This window comes from Euleptes europaea, chromosome 7, assembly GCF_029931775.1.
Source record: "Euleptes europaea isolate rEulEur1 chromosome 7, rEulEur1.hap1, whole genome shotgun sequence".
Lineage (NCBI taxonomy): Eukaryota > Metazoa > Chordata > Lepidosauria > Squamata > Sphaerodactylidae > Euleptes > Euleptes europaea.
The window spans coordinates 50872127-50891177 of NC_079318.1; the positions used below are offsets into that span (position 1 = coordinate 50872127).

At 40.1% G+C, this 19051-nt stretch overlaps 1 protein-coding gene across 1 annotated transcript in view; it reads right to left on the reverse strand.

Moving 5' to 3' along the window:
- Positions 1 to 380: 380 nt before the first annotated feature.
- KCTD3 (potassium channel tetramerization domain containing 3) overlaps positions 381 to 19051 on the reverse strand; it is a 41183-nt gene continuing 22512 nt past the window's right edge. Inside the window, exons 10-18 of the mRNA XM_056852759.1 lie at positions 15645 to 15760; positions 11383 to 11470; positions 11110 to 11226; positions 9289 to 9459; positions 8554 to 8709; positions 6904 to 7000; positions 2055 to 2239; positions 1456 to 1594; positions 381 to 1015 (exon numbers count right to left, since the gene is read on the reverse strand). Coding sequence (XP_056708737.1) covers positions 451 to 1015; positions 1456 to 1594; positions 2055 to 2239; positions 6904 to 7000; positions 8554 to 8709; positions 9289 to 9459; positions 11110 to 11226; positions 11383 to 11470; positions 15645 to 15760 — 1634 coding nt within the window. The 3' untranslated portion in view covers positions 381 to 450. The remainder of the gene's footprint in view (positions 1016 to 1455; positions 1595 to 2054; positions 2240 to 6903; positions 7001 to 8553; positions 8710 to 9288; positions 9460 to 11109; positions 11227 to 11382; positions 11471 to 15644; positions 15761 to 19051) is intronic.

Below are 19051 nucleotides of genomic sequence, written 5' to 3' on the forward strand. Positions count from 1 at the left end.
TAATAAATTGTATGAAAATTGTGGGATGAGGTGACTGAAGTTCAATAGGTAGGCAACAGACATTTTAACATGTAGCGTGTTAGGAGACAGGTTCCAGGAACGGGAAACAAAATTACATACAGTAGAAAATACATACAACATAAATGGTAGTGCATGCCAGCCTGTGTTAAACAAGGCTTGAAATCAAGGGTATGTACCAGAACTGGACTTCATATTAGTATCATATGAAGTGAACGTCGATTGGGAATATTTTAAAAATGCTTCTGTTGGTTGTGCTTGAAGCCAAAGTTCTTTCTGTAGAGCGATGTGTTCCCACGTACGGCTAATATTTCACTTCAAATACCATCAGGTAAACCACCAGACTGACTGCTCACAAATGTAAACATTCCATCCAGTTTAGTGTTAAAATTTTTTGATGCATCTCTTAGGTATAAATATTCATCAGCACTTTTACAAGGTATAATCCTGACAGGAAGAGTCACTTTTCTTATGGCGTGGAGAAATCGCTGTCTTTGTCGGTGATGGAGATGCTGCACTGGGCGCTTCAGCCCCGCCTTCCCCGATACTGGGTGAAGACACCAGATGAGGTGCTTTCTTCCTCCCCAAGAACCCGCCTCCTTCAAAGCCACTTTTCTTTTTGTTGTCCGCTTTGGCTTCATTTTCTTCATCAGCTCCTCTTTTCTTCAACTCTAACGTGTTTTCCGGCACTTTCTGAAATTCAGTCCCACCTTCTGATGCTCGGGCAGCCCTGACCTCAAGCGCAGATGCGGAAGTCTTCTTCTCGGCCGTGTTTTCACCCGTCTTTTTCACCTCTGCCTGTACAGGACTCTGGTTGCCATTCTGAGGTACAGCCTTGTCGACCATATTTCTGTTCAAATTAAAAGTCTGAATCTCTCTGTAACTGTGAAAACTCTCGGTCCGCCGTGCTCTGGCTAATAAAGGGCTCTCCCTATATGGCCGTATGGAGCCATACGTGGCAGTTTCATGAATCGTTTCACGGTGTTGCAACTGGAGGCTGAAAACATTTTACACACAGAAGTAAACAGATTGATGACATCTCAAAGTAGAAACTTCTGCCATCCTGTGCTTCAAGTCTAGAGACTAGCAATTGATTGCCAGCTGATTTATCTAGCAAACTGTGTCACAGATCGCTCTTTTGTACTAACACTGGAATTTACTAGCCTTTAACAGAAAAAGTCATAAATTTCTTGGATGCTCCCACTCTGACCAATTTACAAAACAATAAGCTCCTGAATACCTTAAGCTTGCAGCCTGCCTACTCTTGAGAGCTGAACATACTGAAGGTGGCTGACTCATCAGTACCTCCTGTTTATAAACATGCTCTTTTGATTGGGACCTTCCACAGCTGAAAATTCAGAAACCCAATTCCACTGGAAAGAAAAACTGGGCCTACTATCTCGCAAACACCTGTGTCCACAGCCTTCCCAGACTTACCTGGAGCTTGATTCCCGCAGGCGGCTTTGCTGCATCACTGAAGTGGCTGGACTGATGTTAGGGGTTGCACAACGAGACGTACTCAGGTCACACTGATCCAGAAGCTTGAGCAATTCTTCTTCTGTAGGACCTCCCACATCTTGGAGGTGGGGGGGAGGGAGAAGAGAGAGTAATCAGTGACCAGGCCCTACACAATTTAATCTTAACAGTCATAAGTGGCCAGTGTAACAGTCCTTCAGGACCACCAGCCTGTTCAAGACCACAGCAGGTTAAACCAGACTTCTGAAGCTGCTTTAGTAGCACCCTAGAAAGCTGGAGCACATCATTCCATGCTATCCATCCCTGTCTCCACCAGTAGAGGGGGACATTAAGCAACAAGACAAAAATGAACAAAGAAAAGGCAGCAGGAACATAGCATCCTACAGAATGGTTTGTGACTAGATATGCCTCTTCCGCGAATGTCTCTTTAAATTTAACTCTCTTCTGCATTAAGTGGCCTATAACCTACTTCTCCACTAAGCAAGGTTTGAACCTTTCCTCCAACAGAAGAGCCACTTAAGCTGGAGGATACAGCCCAGTGTCTACATCAAGGTAACTACCTTTTTCTTCACTTTTATTAACCATGTCCATTGCTGTAGTCAAGTCCCACATTTGAATGCTGCCGTTTACATGTCCAGTGAAGAGGTAGCGCCGTGGCCTTGAACCCATCCTGCTGGATCCCTCACATTCCCGTACTGTGAAGGATGAAATTGTAGTACAGTCAACTGCTTGAATCTCACAGATCCTGCATAAAAATGAAGGGGGGGAAATGGCACATTAGTCAACTAATTTGCAAACAAAGGGGTTGTGCCATATACTTTTCCTGAGACTTAAAAGATAATTTAGGTTCAGGTGAAAGCTTAAAAATTACTATTAAAAGTCGCAGTAGTAAACCATAAAGCTCCCTCCTACAGATAACAATCCTTTAACTATCAAAAACAAGTCTCTGACATAACCTTTTATAAATGTCATCTAACTGAAACAAAATTCAGCAGAGAAGTACCCAGTGATTTTTTCTTACATAGTACATGTCAGATTCTGTGGCAGATTCATTTTGCCAATTACCCTCATAGGGAAAAAAAGCTGCATATTTTTTTTTAATAAATATTTTTATTGGTTTTTAATAGAAAATGGGATACAGAAGGAAAAAGGAGCAGGGGAATAAAATTAAAAGAAAAGAAAAGATATATATATAGAAAGAGAGATAAATACGTGTATTAATGTTATACAACGTTGGCATATCTAATACCGCCCCCTGATAGGTTGTAATAATACATTAACTTTTTGATAGGTTATATTCGATCTCCATTATGAATCTGCTGTGTCTTATAAAGTTTTGTTATCATTTTTTGGTTTTAATATATTCATAGAAGGATTTCCATTTATCTCTATTTTGTTTTTGAGTTTCTTTCTGTAGTGTTTCAGTTAATTGTGCCATTGTGATATATTCGTATGCTTTATCAATCCAAGTCTCGATTTGTGGAATTCTATTAGTTTTCCATAGCGATGCTAGAACTATCCTTGCAGCTGTAACTAAGTATTTTAACATGTCTTGTTGGTCCTTGTCGATGCTGTCTGGAGTTTTATTCAGTAGGTATAGTTTAGGGTCATATATAATTTTGTAACCGAGAATGCCTTCTATGTTCTTGTGTATTTTATTCCAGAATTTCTGGACTGATTTACAAGTCCACCAGCAATGATAAAAAGTGCCCCTGGCTTTGCAACATTTCCAACATAGACCAGATGTCGAGCTATTCATGTTTTGAATATCACTCGGCGTCAGGTACCATCTATGTAACATTTTTAACCAGTTTTCATGAATCCCTTGGCATAGAGTGAACTTGAGATTTCTGCGAAATAGTTGTTCCCATTCATCGATTGTTATAATTTCATTCAGATTTTCCATCCATTTAATCTGGCATGACTTCACTTGTTCATCTTCCGTATCGTATGTCACCAAGAGCTTATAGATTTTACCTAGTAGATGTTGAGAGGTTTTACTTATCTGTTCAAACTCTGTTTTTGGCTTCAGTGCTCCCCTGGTTATGCAATTTTCCTTGAATCTTGAGATTAGTTGGTGATAGGTTAGCCATGGCATCTGGTGATATTCCTCTTGTATCTCCAACAACGTTTTAATTGTACCATCTGTTTTCACCAGGTCTTGATATTGTATTGTCCCGTATTGTTTTCTGTCCATTATCGTACCGAATACGTTAAGGAGTGCTATCAACAATGATCAGTTAGAACTCAATCTTGGTTTAAGTTTCTGCCAGGTAGTCACCATGTTTTCTACAGTTGGATGACCCTTAATTTCTTCTAGGTTTTTCTTCCAGTTTTTCCCCCAAAGCTGCATATTTTAATGCGCAAACGGACAACTTGCACAGCAGCCTGGTGACAGTTATGGGAAGAAAAGGAGCCCAAGTTGTCCAGGGACTGCAGCCATAATTCCTTCAGCGCCACGACCCAGAACATTTGTAAACAAGCTGTTGCACACTTCTAAACTGATACCATATTAAAAAAAAAACCCTGCTTCCATTCCTAGAAAAACACGACAAGAAAATAAACTGGCAAGACAGAATCCTTGAATTGCCTTGTTTGTGGCTATCACTACTCCTGCACATCAACACATTTCAGTTTATAGCTTACACCATGTTTTGAGAATCATATTTTCCTCTCCTAAAAATAACAGAAGTGTTCTGTGGTAGTCAAAAAGGTTTTTTCAAAAATATTTGCTCCTTAAAAAAAAAAAAAGGAACTAATTCCAAAACATGCTTGTGTGGCTAGGTCTAGGACTCCTGCTGCTTTGTAACAGAAACCATCCCTGCACTAAAAAGAGTAGATGGTCCCACAGCAGTTCAGGGGCAATTGCTTAAGAAAGGATGCGCAACTTCTGAACGTGCCCAAAGTAAAGTGCTACCATGGGAACTGATCACCAATGCAATTATTTCTGAGAGCAAATGTGTACGTATACGTGAAGGCAGGTTTTAATTAACATGTAGGAGGCATAGGTTGATTAGATGATGCCTGCAGTAATCAGAGAGATTGAGAACAGAAAGAGGTCAAAGTTGAACAGGCTTTGAGTTATTACGTTAAAATTTACCCTAATACGACACCAATTTTAATAAACCTGTGACGGTTTCTTCCTGTACATGCACAGAACATTAAATCATCGTGATTTATAACATTTATTGGGATGATAATTTGGCCTCCAACCATATTACAAGCTTCTAATGTTATTTACTTAAAAACAAACAAGCTGTCAAAGGGATAATCTAGGTGCTCCGAAAATGTACTCTTGATTAATTTCTCCAACAGTTGCTTATGATTGTACATAATGAACTTTGATGCAAAGAAGATTGATTCTCTTTAAGAGTTTTATTCATTACAAGATTAAGTAATAAGAAACGATAGGCCATGTGCTACAGATACTGCGTGCTGGTGAATCGCTATTAGCGGCCATGGTTGCAGTAGCAGTTTCAACTTTAGAACAGTGCTATTTTCTTTAACTGGTATCCAGGGCTTTCAAGAACACTTTAGCTGCTGTTTCCACATCTTTGGATTTCATTTAGTTTTAAACAGGCAGGCAACATATAATTTTTTTATGAAAGGTAGCAATACACACAAGCATATGGGAGGAACAGAAGAGAGCTCTAAAATAAGAGATATAATTAAATGCCCATTAAAAAAAAGTGAAAGTTAAAAGCAATCCTGCTTGCAGGTAAACTAGGGTTGTAAAATACACATTTTACTGTTACGATACAAGCCAAGACGCAAATTGATTTTTTTGTCCTTCTATATCCTTGTATCCAGTTCCTGATCACTTAAACATTATCATCTGAAACATTCCTATAGCACAGTAAATCCATTTTAGTGATAGGCAAAACGGATTTGTAAAATGGCACACAGAATCATAGGCATCTGCTCCGAAATGCTGGATGCCACAACACTTTCCTCACTCCATTTATCCTGCTCACAGGCAAGAAACGAATGGCTGACGGGACACTTACAAGATAGTGCAGACATTCAGGAAATAACATGCAGAATCCTGAGTTCAAAGAGCAGCTCTAAATCCTAAGATTACTAACAGTATCATAGCAGATACCATTTTTTTGTACAGATTTGTGTAAAGATCTTGTGACTAGTCACTAGACACTATATGGCGATATAATCAACTACTTCGATGGGGAGAAAACCCCTAAGGCTACCACCAGGGCAATAATCGTATCCAGCACATCATTCCAACCACTGCTCACAAGAATTTCTGGCAGTTTAGAAATCATCATTTGGATCTCCCAGTGCACTCTCATACTATACTCCAACTCTCAAACATGCTCCCTGAAGACGGCATAAATGCATACACACTCAATTCCAGGTTTGAGGGAGAGGCAAACAACAGCACACCCCTCCCTTCTCATCACCAATCTGTCACTTTAGTCTGTCTTCTATGTAAACTGAGCCTGGTAGATGGACAAGTGGACCACGGATTTATTGCTAATTTGTGTAGGGCATATTCCTCAGCCACAGAGTTTCTAAAGGATGCTGGAAATGGGCTAAATATACAGTGTCTGAGTCAAACTAGAACACTGTAATGCACAGGCTCTACGGTGTGCCCTCTGGGCCTCCCCCCACCCTTTTTTTGTTTGCCAAGGGCAGTCAGCACCACCATGGCACTGCAGGCATGCACAGTATGCACAGGATTCCAAGAACAGTTACTGTATGATGGCACTACCCTGGACAAGATGCCCAACTACTCTTGGCCACCTGTGAGTAGTGCCATCATGCAAGCAGTCCTTTGTGTATACTTGTTTCCCTCTTTTTTGCTCCAGTAGAGCCTACCTCTGTTAAGCAAGGAACCCTGGCACTAGCGGGCCTGATGCAAGAAAAGAGTAGGATGAGTTTAGTGCAAACAAGCCACACGTATGCCGAGATTTCCTTTACCATTCTCTGATTCAACTATGATAGTGTCAGACTACTAGATTCCAGCCAATCAACAGCATCAGCACAATAATATTTTTTGCTTGACAATCTTAACACCAATTTTGGTACCAAACTGATCCTGGATACAGTTTAACTACAGATGATAAACAATGGACAATTTCATCAGGACATTGAGCATCAAAAGAATTATCAGACACATGGATATTAGGCACCGATGAGGTGAACAATAAGAGAAAGGGTATTTGCAGCTGTGGAACACCAACTATAGTGGAACACCAACTCCCTTCATCCATTTGTCTGGTGCCAAGCTTACATAGGCATTTTGAGTTCGTATTTTCTGATGGCCAATTTAATGTATATTTATATTTTTGTTACGTACGGAACTTTGCATTTTTAAGCTATCTCAAGAGCTGGCATTGGCTTAGAGCATGATATAAGTTTTTTTAAAATACAGTACTACACTGTAATTACCTTTTCCCAGTAGAAGACAGCCTCACAAATAATTTGTTTGTGATCGGAACAACTTTTTGGATAAATACCTGCTGATCATCACGCTCACCAAACGGCCCTGTAATCCAAAAGAAAAGGCTCACGGACATTCTTCAAACAGGTAAAACAGCATGTCAAATATTACATCATACTTTTCAGAGTTCTATGCACTCAAATCCCTGGACATCTTTTGAAAATGAAACAGAATGCCAGTGGCCAACATTTACGCCAGTATGAGCTACCCCACTGGAAGCATATTTTCAAAGCAAAAGAAGATTGCTTTTTCCAGGTAACAATCAGTAGTCGGAGTTATACAACAGAGGGCTACTTCGGTTTAGCTGGTGGCAACCAATTTAAAATAGCCACAAGAATCCTGTGACACAGAGGATATAAATAAACCTTGTTTCTATTTCACAAAATATCTGCAAGTCTCATTTCAAACTCCAAAAAGAATAGACGTCCTTTCTGAATACACGATGGTGAAACCTCTGATGGATGACATTACCTTAGAACAGGAGCTGACGACTATATTTACCAGCAGGCTATATAATGGAGGCAGTGAGGCTGGAACATATTTAGCATGTTTTACTAAAGAAAATGAGCAATATTAATGTTAACTTGGGTTTGGATTAAGAATAAATACTGAAATATAATGTAAGAAATGACTTGTTCATTATGGAAGCACCAATAAATATATCTTTAATTTTATCGAACATTTACATTTTTATTCCTGTGAGCGGTTGCGTAGGTAAGGGCCCCAGTGCACTGCTTTGCCCGGGGGCCTAAAATGCTGTTAAGACAGCCCTGGGAACCAGACCTTTGAAGATTCACACATCATGATCTCACTGCAGCAAGGGCCTCAAAGCCTGCTTCTCCTCTCTGCTCCACCACTTCATCTGCTCGGTCCTTTCCTCTCACCGGCAAACACTCTAACTCCTACCCTTTTCCTTTACTAATAATACTGCCCAAGATCCTTGGCTGAGATTTAGCCAATTTAGGCTATTTCATTCAGTTATTAGGATATTTTACTGCAACTTGAAAACAAAAAGTCTAAATCACCTTGACGGACAAACAAAATTCACCATCATTCTTCTGCGCAGTCCCACGTGTAGGTCTGCCTCGGACGGTGTTCTACTAGCTTTAGAACACTAGGGGGCGATAAGCCCTCCGATGGAGCAGATGTTACCATTTCCCGCTCCAGCAGTCACATAGTCCAACGGGGCTAGTAACTTCACCACTCAGTTCTGCCTGAGCCGCCACAAGCCCTACCCTCACATGAATCGTAGATCTCACAGCTGGTCAGGAGGGAGGGGTGTGTGCCTGCACAGGCAGACACTCGATCAACATCCGTTACAGGTAAGCGCAACCCCGTTATCCTGATTTTTTAAATTCCAGGTTACTGAGAATAATTTAACTAAAAAACAAACAAACCACAGAGTAGCAGTGTAGGCACAAAAGTCATCTTGGGACGGAGTAGTTCTCCAAACAATGCTGAAATGCACAAGTAGCCTCCTACCCAGCCCTAGCACACCTGCTTACTCTAGACAAAATTTTCCTGTTTGCAAGAAAGAAAAATCCGATTCACAGGCGCAGAGAACAGCATAGCAGCCCAGCTTGGAATGCTTTGCCTACCTATATCATTTCCAGAAGAGTAACTGCCATGGCTCTCCGTCTCTTCCAAGGATAAAATTTTGAACGATGCCAAGGGAGTGGATCCCGGCTGTGTTGAAATCATTCCTCTGAAACGAGTCACTGTCCATGTCCGAACATGATTGTTATCAGCACAAACTAGAAAGAATACAAGGGAGGGGGAGGCTTTTACATTGTTAGCCTTATCCAAAGCCTAAACCTCTTCATATTAGTCACCTGCATTCTCAGTGCAACTCCCTCAAGTACTAGAACTGGTATGAAAAGCTGCTTATATACACACACACGCCTGCTGTAAGAGTTTGAATATACCCATGCAATTTGTCACACCAGACTTAGCAGAATAAAATAAAATATATTTAAAACATTTTTAAGCTACCTCCCTACTTGAACAGGGTCCCCACAGAGGCAAACTTGAAAACGTTAAAACCCTTGACTATTAAAACAGCTCTGTGGTGGAGAAAGATATGCTACCCTACCCCTAATTGTCGACAACAGACGGAGTCCTACCCCACCATACAACCACTGCAATTTCCTTCCCTTTTCTGGGTTCCCTTCACCTTTTTGTTTTGCTTGGTTTCTTCATCTGAAATTGAGCATACCACAAGGCTTTTATTCATAATTAAAGTTTCTCTCTCCCCCGGGGCATGCATGAATGGGTGTGTGTGCAAGCATACAGGACACATCAGGAAGTTGCTGGTTTATGGCAAGCAAGATTACCTGATACCAAATGTTTCTCAGACAACATGATCTTTGTAACAGGGCTTCGGTGAACTGTGAAAGTCTGAAAGAGCTGAGGGCCTGACCCAACTGTTTCTGGGTGCTGCACAATCACACGCACTGCTCCAGAGCTTGTGCCGTACGCAATCTCAATCCAATTACCACTTACACCTACAAGAGACAAAAATAATTCTTCAATACACAACCTCTCATCACCCAAATGGGGTCGGGGGATCAGGAATACAGTAAAAAAAGTGCCCATTTGCTATACATTCTGTAGAAATATGCTTGCTGTTTGGTTAATAATTTTATGGTAAGCATATGCCTTTTACTGTACTGCAACAATGCAGTTTTAGAAATTCAAAGCCCCCCTCCCTGCAGAAAAGCTGAAAGTAATATTAAACAAGGTTCAATTAGAAAATAACAGCCTAACAAAAGTGTAGTATTGTACTGCAGGTATCTCATTGAAGAAAATGCTGTACATGCCTAAACTAAGTCCTTTGGCCATTTCATGCATTACATAATAATCCAGGGTTTGCCATCAAGCATAAATTCAACGATGATGTACAAGCAACCCTGGAACTCCAATGAGTTTCTATATCATACACAGGTTTTTAAATGCCCAACTTGTGACATTCACACTTCGCATTTCTAAAGCATCTTCAATATGGTTAAGGCTGCATTTCTGAAGACAATCTGCCTAGTTAATTTCAATAAAGACATAGAAATTTTGTCTTCCTGCGAACAGACATTGGCAACTGATAATACATTTGTGCCATAAACATAATATGGCCTCTCTTCTATGTTGTTTGGTCTTCGCTGTACTAGCAAATGGCAAATATGACATTTCTAAGCACAACATGTATACACCAACAGGCAACAAACACTAGTGTGCCGTCAGCGTCTAGACAGGAAGTACAAATTTAAGTTGAAAGTACAAAAACCTCATGACAAGGTGTTTGAATTTACTTATTTAAAAGATTAGATCGATTGATCAACAGATATTTCTAAATACAAAATCACAATCAGTTCCTGGTCACTCGGTATATTAATTTTGACACAGCAGCAAAATATACACAACTAACTAGTAACTGACTAGTAACTAACTAGTGTTACTGACTAGTAACACTGCTGAAATTCATAATACAAATCTCAGCAACTTGTACTGAAGGTGAATGTCACAACGTAAGTATTATGCCCTTGCTACTTCTGATTCAGATTTTAATATGTGGCAAAGGAGAACTCCTTCCCCCGTACCAGTCTGCTGCTGTAGCTGTGAGCAGTGCTTGGAAGCAACATCAGGGGAGGCCTTAGCCTCTATGCCCTACTTCTCTCCAAGACAACTGGCTCATCACTGTGTGAAGCAGGATGGATCAATGGTCTCATCGAGCATGGTACCTCTTGGGTTTTTATGGGCAGAGAGGTAGGTTTTTCCTCCTCTTTACCCCCCCCCCCCATGGCTAAATGCTGCTAAGCCTTGGAAGATGCTATTTTCCACAGGACACCTGATGCTAACAGTTATCTTTCCCAGCAACAAGGTGGGGGGGCTCCCTCTTGTCATGACTAGTGGTGCAGCAGCCCCCATGGTAAGGGGGGGGTCATGATTTACAACTGAATATGAACCCTTGTTAAAAAAGGGAATAAATAAATGTTCACCCACCCATCCCCAAGCATTCTCCAATGCTGTTTTGTAAACGCTGACCCTATAACAGAAAAAAATTCAGGAAAGTTTACTCATCGTAACTTTAGACAACAGGATGGATTGTTAATATGAAAATAGTGCTTATTCATTTTAAGATAAATCAAGAAGTTGGTACAAACTTGTTTTAGGCGTGAGGTAAACACTAAGTGCTGTTATGGCGTCATTGGAAGGATCGTGGTAAAGTTCCGTCACCAGAAGGTCATTATCCTTCATTCTTAATGGAAATTTCTGCATATCTGTAAAATAAATATATTATTTTAAAACTGGCAAACAGAAGGAACTGAGATCATACTTCTTCATATTCATTATGATCATTTTTGTCAGGACTAAAAAACACAAGTGATATGACACCAATATTGAGTGAGTGTACAGTGATAATACCCCTGCCTTACCTATGTAATAAATGGAGCCATTATTGCAGCCTAATAGTAAGAAAGATCCAGCAGTATCATAACTGGTGATGGGGACAACATCTTGAACCTAAAACAAATTAAATTTAAACATTAAATTTAAGCTTGTATTGTTGCCACTTGATTTTTTAAAATATTCTCAAAGAACTACAATTTCAGTAGGACTAACACAATATGGAGTCTGACAATGTACTTCCTAATTGTTTCCAGTAATCCAACTTTACCAGAATTAAATCAGAACAATTCACAAACAACACTCCTCTTCCAGTCTATTTGAGCGTATCTGTTTTAAACACCTCCTGAAAGCAACTTGTGGCTGGAATGGAGACGAGCCTGAAGGGGAGGGAGAGAAGAACTACACAAATACATGGGAGTGGGGAAAACCTGGCCACAATTTTATTGATTATAGGTTCCTCACATCTTGGCACAGCATAAGATGGGGGCAAGTGGGACAAATGACAGTTAACAGCAACCCCCCCCCAACTCCCTTCATTTCAAACATGCAGCGCAGACAAAACTAGAGCCTGCTAGCTCTGCCCCCCTGGCCACTGTACAGGTAGCCAAATGGGGGCAGGCTACAGAAAGCAGCATGTGAGCTGCCTAGCTGACCAATGCTGGACACAATCGCCCAGTGTCTTCTGCTCCCCCCTTTCCCCACCTGAAACAGTAAGCGCTGCAGCTAAAGGTTGCAAGGTGGACTTATTCTCTAGGCATTTTCAGAATGTGGAAACTTGACTTTACCACATGGATGCCATTGCAGAAACCCATTTAGGTACACAAAAACAGACAAAATTAATATGGCCAGCTCAGTTTTTCCACTCTTTAAAACAGAGAACCCACTATTGTAGACACTCAGACTATGCACCAACTATAGCTTATTATCTGACAAATGTTAGAAATGATATTCAGATCCCATGCAGCTACTAGATTATGAGAATTAGCTATAAGCAGCAACAGAACCAATAGTTAAAACCATGGGGAAAGAAACGGCCTTTAATAGCTTGCAAGAAGTTCCAGAATACTGCAGCCCACATCCAAGTGTATGGAAACGAGTGTATGGAAAGAAGGACAAAATTCATTCTTAACTTTCAAGCTCTAGACCTAAAGAATCAACTTGTAAATATTTCTGAAGAGACTCTATTTGTCTGATTACAGAGCATATGGTTTAAAAAAAGGATTCAAGTGTCATTAAGAATTGCCTGAATAACTTTCCCCAATTCTTTTATTCATGTAGAACCAATTAGGTAGTCAAAGAATTAAAGTATTTTCTACTTTAAAAGATAATTGAGAGGGTTCACTCTCCCAGTCCCTAGCGATGTTGGCAGTGTCTTGGCAGAAACAGGATACAGCCATAGCCAGTAACGTGACAGCTAAATTGAGAAAACAGACTCCACTTAATTTTTACTGCTGTTATTATTGCATGAGTGTATTGAAATTAGACATTACGCTTTGCCAACAGGATTCCAAAATAGAGAATTCATCAAGGATATTTCATTTATTGAACTCAACTGAAAACAATCTGATGTTAAGCGGTACAGTGATTCTGTACCGTGCAACAAAGTTTACTGTGCAAAAAACAAAGCACAAATATGTTCATGTTGACCCTATAATTTGTCACTTGGCAACACCGTTTCCAGACAAAAAGCTGACATGCAGAGTATTTTCAAGGTCTGGTATTCTATGTCCCCCACTCCACACACATACACTAGTGTTCATCACACAAATGTTAAACTGAGAATTCCTACAGTGTTTACTATGCCTCTGAATAATAGCTTGTGTGAGAGATGATTCTGACTATTGGGATCTGAGAAAAATTCATTCTGCATGTGACATTTTATAATACAAATATCCAGTACATAATTTTAAAGAGAAATATGCATCTCTCTCTCGTTAAGGGCTCAAGTACAGCAAAGGTCACAATTTCTGACTTGATTGGGTTTATTTATTTTACAATGAGCTACAGAATCCTTGTCAAGTATCCAGCACATTTTATATGGCTACGCAGACAAGATATACCCCAAAGGAAGATGAGACATAATTTTAAAATATTCTATGTAACTTGTCAGCTCTCAACCTCTAAACTACTGAAAAATGGTTCCATATTACTAACTTTCAATGCCAAACAATCTGCTTGCAAGAGCATTATTTTATCCTATGACATTATGATTTTGCCTGATGATGAGAAGCCACCAACTCAAACCTAATGGTGAGGATGCCAGAAAGTATAAAATGTAAACACTAGTTATAATAACCTTAGGAAGATTTAGATAAACTACATAATGATCTCTCTTGGCTACAGAAAGAACAGTTTACTTAGCAAAACTCTCAAAAGATAACTTTTTAGCAATTAGATCACTAAGAAACTGAAGGATGAAACTCATAACAGGGCCCAAGGATTGCTTGTTATGACTCACCCAGATAATCTGCTCATTTGCCTGTCCACTTAACCAGGCAAATTTCTAATTAGTTAAATCTTCCTTCTTGAAGCCGATTCTCTCAATCCTGCCCCTGGGAAAAGTAGTACCACCATGTTCTTGAAGACACTCCATCTACCACCACCTAATAATTTCTCCTCAAAGGCAATATTATATTCTTTAAGCCTGTTCAGCTAAAGGTTATTTTGTAGGTTATTTTCTCCCTCTTTTCAAGTATGTCAAATATACTAGTTTCTCTGATATCAGTTTTTTTACAAGGGATACATAGGTCCCAACTGATGGCATGTACCAATGAAAGAGAAATGGTAGAAGAGAGAACATTTTCCCTCAGGCGACAACTTTTTTTCTTAGTTCCTAATCAAATATTTTCTGAATTGCATAAGGGCAGAACTGCATAGTGGGACAGTGTTGACACAGTTACTTAAAATAAATGAAACAAAACATTAGACATTTCATAAATATTACAACTTCAGGCTGGTTCAGACTCTCACTATTCTAGAAACATCCTGGATGAGCACCCCTGTTTTCCATGCCATACGATACAAGGTGTGGTTCCCATTACATTATGTATGTCATGACCATCCATGCCTGATGCCTCATACCCATATGGGTTTTCCAGGAGGACAAGTACAAAAGCAGCCCATAATGTGCTACTTCCCTCTTCATCTCTCACCAAGGCAGCAGGAACTTTGGTAAGAATCCCAAATTGCTTATTTATGCGGCTATTACTAAAATAGGAACAGACACTATACAATGAAAGGACTTCTACACATAAAAGTACTTTTGTTAGAATATTCACATGGAACTTCATTAAACTTCTGGTGCGGAAAATCATAATGTATATAGAGAATCTAGGAGTACCGAAAAAGGCAAGCTCTCCTAAATAATTACTAAAATACTACCCCAAACAGGTAATGTTATTCTTGTTAATGCAGCCTAACTCTCAAAAGTGTTCAGATTAGGCTAGCAGATCTTTTAAAGAGCTTTTCGTTCTTTTCCCCCTTACAGTCAAATATAGTAGGTCAGCTTTCACTGCATAACAAAGTAACTGTTACACCACTTGGCTGTTTGCATTCTCGCAGTGTTACTCATTGGCATGACTGTCACTTATGGGTAAAATCAGGATTTATTCAACCAGCGCTGTGGCAGCCACAGGAGTCAGCCTTAGGTCACTTCTGCCTCTTGAGATTTGCAAGGCAGCCTCTTGGATTTCATTACACCGTGTCTTTACATTGTGCCACAGAGACATTCATCTGGCTGTGTTACAAGGTTTGTTTCCTGCATGAATGCCCAGCTCTTCCCCCAGTCTTGTCTGGAATCCAAGAATCTCTATTCCCGTTGTCAGAATGCATAATACATAAAAATCACAGGGCATTTGAGAATAGAAATATAAAACAGATATCTGAGGCATGATGCACAGGGCCATCATTTTGAAAGGCCTTTGACTACAGCACAGAATTTCCAAATATCACATGGTTACAACAAAGTTCTTTTGTCCAAACTGCTGGTAAGATTAATCAGATTCAGATTCATTTATTAATATGGCAAATGCCATTAAAATTCGTATCAGTTACAGAATTAAAACTGGAGAATATATAGTAACTTAATCAGATAAGCAAATACATCAGCGTAACACTTTTATAACTAACACTCAAGACAAAACTTTAAATGCCAATATAATTTAAAATCACAGCAGTTCAATCATGAAAAACTACAAAATGGACTACCGCAATATAAATGTATCACCTGCAGATTGACTTATCTGTGTTGGATCTTCATAAAATATGTCATGATCAGCATTTAACATACCTGCCAGTGCTGAGTCACGGCATTCCATACTCCCACCTTTCCTGTATGACTAGTAGCCACCAACTGGTTGCCAATGAAGAAGAGAGCATCCACAGGCACACCAAGGCTGAATATTCCTGTCAAAACAAGCCGGAGTCTATAAAAAGCCTGCTTTCAAAATAAATTTCAAATAAAAAAAATAAAGGCAGCAATCAATTTCTGCAGAATATACGCAGGAGCTTTTCAATTATTGTTTGTAAAATATGTCAGAACACACAGCACTAGACAACCAAAGACTGATCGAAGTGAGACGGAGCAACACAGTCATCCAGGTTGGAATACTGGAGGTGGAATACACTGCAGTCTTCCAGTCTCTACTATAGCTACAAACTGCAGAAGGAAATATATGCTGTATGACCAAGATTCAGTGTTAATGCACATTACTCACCACTGAATTTGTACATATGGCCACTAGTGCTAAAAAGCATTTAACCATACCTATTTAAACACAGAGTAATTGAAAACACGTTAACGGTCAATTAAAATATGGTAATGTAAAACATATGTAGGTACGTGCCCATACATAGCCTGTGACACCACCATTCAAGTATACGTTTGAGTGGGAATATTTTTTACTCTTCCTTTTTCATAATGTCAAATCCCATGGAACAAATGCGTAAGGACTCAGGTGCTCAGAATTCTTCTCCGCTTGCCCCCTTCACCAAAAATGATGAAAACAGAAGTCATGGAATGTGGATGGACAAGTTGCAGCAAGGAGCACTAACAATGATAACACCATCCCTGCACAAACGGGATTTGAGCCAATGGAAGAGAAAGGGGGGGTAATTTCATCTGGCTCCCCCCTCCTCACTGAAGTCACTTGAGCCACATGGCTTTTTCCCCCTACAGTCTCTTAGTGTTTTGGAGATCTCAGGGACTGCTGGGAGAGAGCAGGAAAGACATGTTATTAGTCTCCATATGCATATGTTCTATAGGATCACAGTTAATTGTGCCAATTACAATGGTTACTGTTTGTTTTAATTTACCATGAAAAATGCTGACGTGTAAATAGCTGTAGTTCAAAGGCTGGGTTGACCTAATTTTTAGGACCTTTAAGCAGCATCTGGGAACAGCCAATTTACTATAAATGGATTAATGTAACCTTGTTTCAAACACACCTGCTTTCATTAATGACAAATTATCTATGAGTTGTAGCCAGAATGCTGGCACATGGAAAAGTTCATTAGTTCATTGTTAATATTTAGTATGAATAAAAACTGCACAGAAAGTCAAAAGAAGTCAAGAGTGAAAAGGCCTTTTACTTTTCCAAGTTTATTCGCTTGGGGGTAACTTGATGGAACATTTGCCAGCTACATCTACCAAATTAGGAATAATAAGGTCATGGTGCATTTCTGGGCTTTCAGCGTGTGGGGACGGTGGGGAGGAGATGCCACTGTGGCGCCTCCTAACCCATTTCCCCGGAGGCCAAAACTCGAAAAAAGCCTTTTAAAGGCTTTTAAAATTTTAAATGGGGCTTTCGCTCCAGAGAGAACAGCGAGGCTGCGCCTGCTAAAAAGCAGGTGCAGCACCGTCTTTCTCGCTGCTGGTGTGTAGGGCTGAAAGGGGACAGGGAGCTGCCTAAAGGCAATTCCTCCCCCCAAGCATGTCCCAGGAATGCCTCCTGGAACACCACCGCAGGATTTTACACCGGTGGGATGCCAGCAGAAGGCCCTGCTGGTGTCCCAGGGGTGGCGCTGCCACAGCAGCACAGGGAGACCGGCGTCTGGGCCTCCCCGCTGGCATTGAGGCCACTTATGGTGGCATAAGTAGCCCGGACGCCGGCGTGGAGGGCCCCATCGCCAGAGCAGCACCTTCCTGGCCTTCTGAGGACTTTCATCCTCAGAAGTCAGGAATGCGCTGTTACAGTATCATAGACCACAGAAGAAAAGTTACAAGTATGATGCTATATGAAGTGCCTTCTATAGCGTGGTTCATATTCTAATGTTATTATGAAGCCATTATATAAATGCAATTGCGGGAATACTTTTGTATCTGAAGCTCACCCAAAACCTTTCCCAGACATTTACAATATCTAAATTTTACAAAGGTAAGTTGTAACACCAAGAAACAAGACATAATTTTAACCTGCTGTGTTTTCTGATGGCAACCAATAAGCTTGCTGCATTAAGTGATTTAATTATAACGCCAAATGATTTTTTTCAGGGCATATGACCATTTCCACGGCGAATATATGCAATAGCGTGGCACATAAAACAGGCAATAATAAAAAACAGAGAAACAACTAGAATTGATTACTCTAGAGGAGGATGAGATTCAGGGAAATCAAGGAAGACAGCACGAATAGTCTGAAGGAATTTAAAGTGTCACTCCTGCTTAGGCTCAACAATGTTGACGTCCATCCACAGGGAAGACGCTGGTATAAGTAATGACAGGTTTTTGTCTTAAGGGGCCGTCTCAGTAAAGTATTGCTTATAGCAGCAATCCAGTAGTGGTATCTTATGTAAGTAATATTGAAAGGAAAACAGCCTCTGGGAGAGCTCTATCATGGAGATGCCAGCCCTTGCAATTTTCCATGGATGGTGTTGTCAGGTTCTGAAGAGTGTTTGTAACAACAAATCGTTTCTTTTACAGTACTTGAACAAAGCGCCACCCCGCTAACCCAAGGCTGGGCTGCTAATGTTAGCCTTTGCAAGACTGGCCTGTGAGGTTCTTTGAAAGAAAAAAGTCATCCTTTATTAGATCACTAAAGGAAATCATTTGGGATAATATTAATTTCAGTATCTCCATATTTTAAAAGGGGCCTGTAAATGGTTATACTTCATAACAAAATCCTGTTCATTTTACAAATGTGTTGATTTTTTAAATCACTTCCCAAACTTTAACCACTAGGTTATCTCTATTTTTAAAAAAGACAGTTGACATTTAAAAATTAAATAATTTAAAATGAAGTTCTGGAGACTCAGGATCTAAAACCCCCCAAAGAAAAGGATTTTCTACGTTTTCTTGTCACCCACCACCACCACAACCCAAATTGAGGGTCTGTAGTTTTCTGCTCTATGCCTACAGGTTCTCTATGCCAACGTATCAGCGAGTTCCTATCTGACTGGTTTGTTTTTTTTTCCATTTTCAGTTGCCCTTTAATTGCAAGGATCCTCAGGATGTACAAGTCAAGAAATGCCTGTCTGGTTGACCTGGATTAAAACTCTTGTTGACTAGAAATAATATGAACTGTACAAGAGACGCAGTGCACGAGGTGAAAGCTGCAAACAGCATAAAGTACTGTGTTATTATTTCAGCTTTCAATTCTAACAGGCAGGAAAGAACAAGATCGCTATAAGTCCTTCCAATTCAAACTACAGAACAGACAGGGCACAGCCTATCCCTAACTCATTATTCCCTTCCATGCT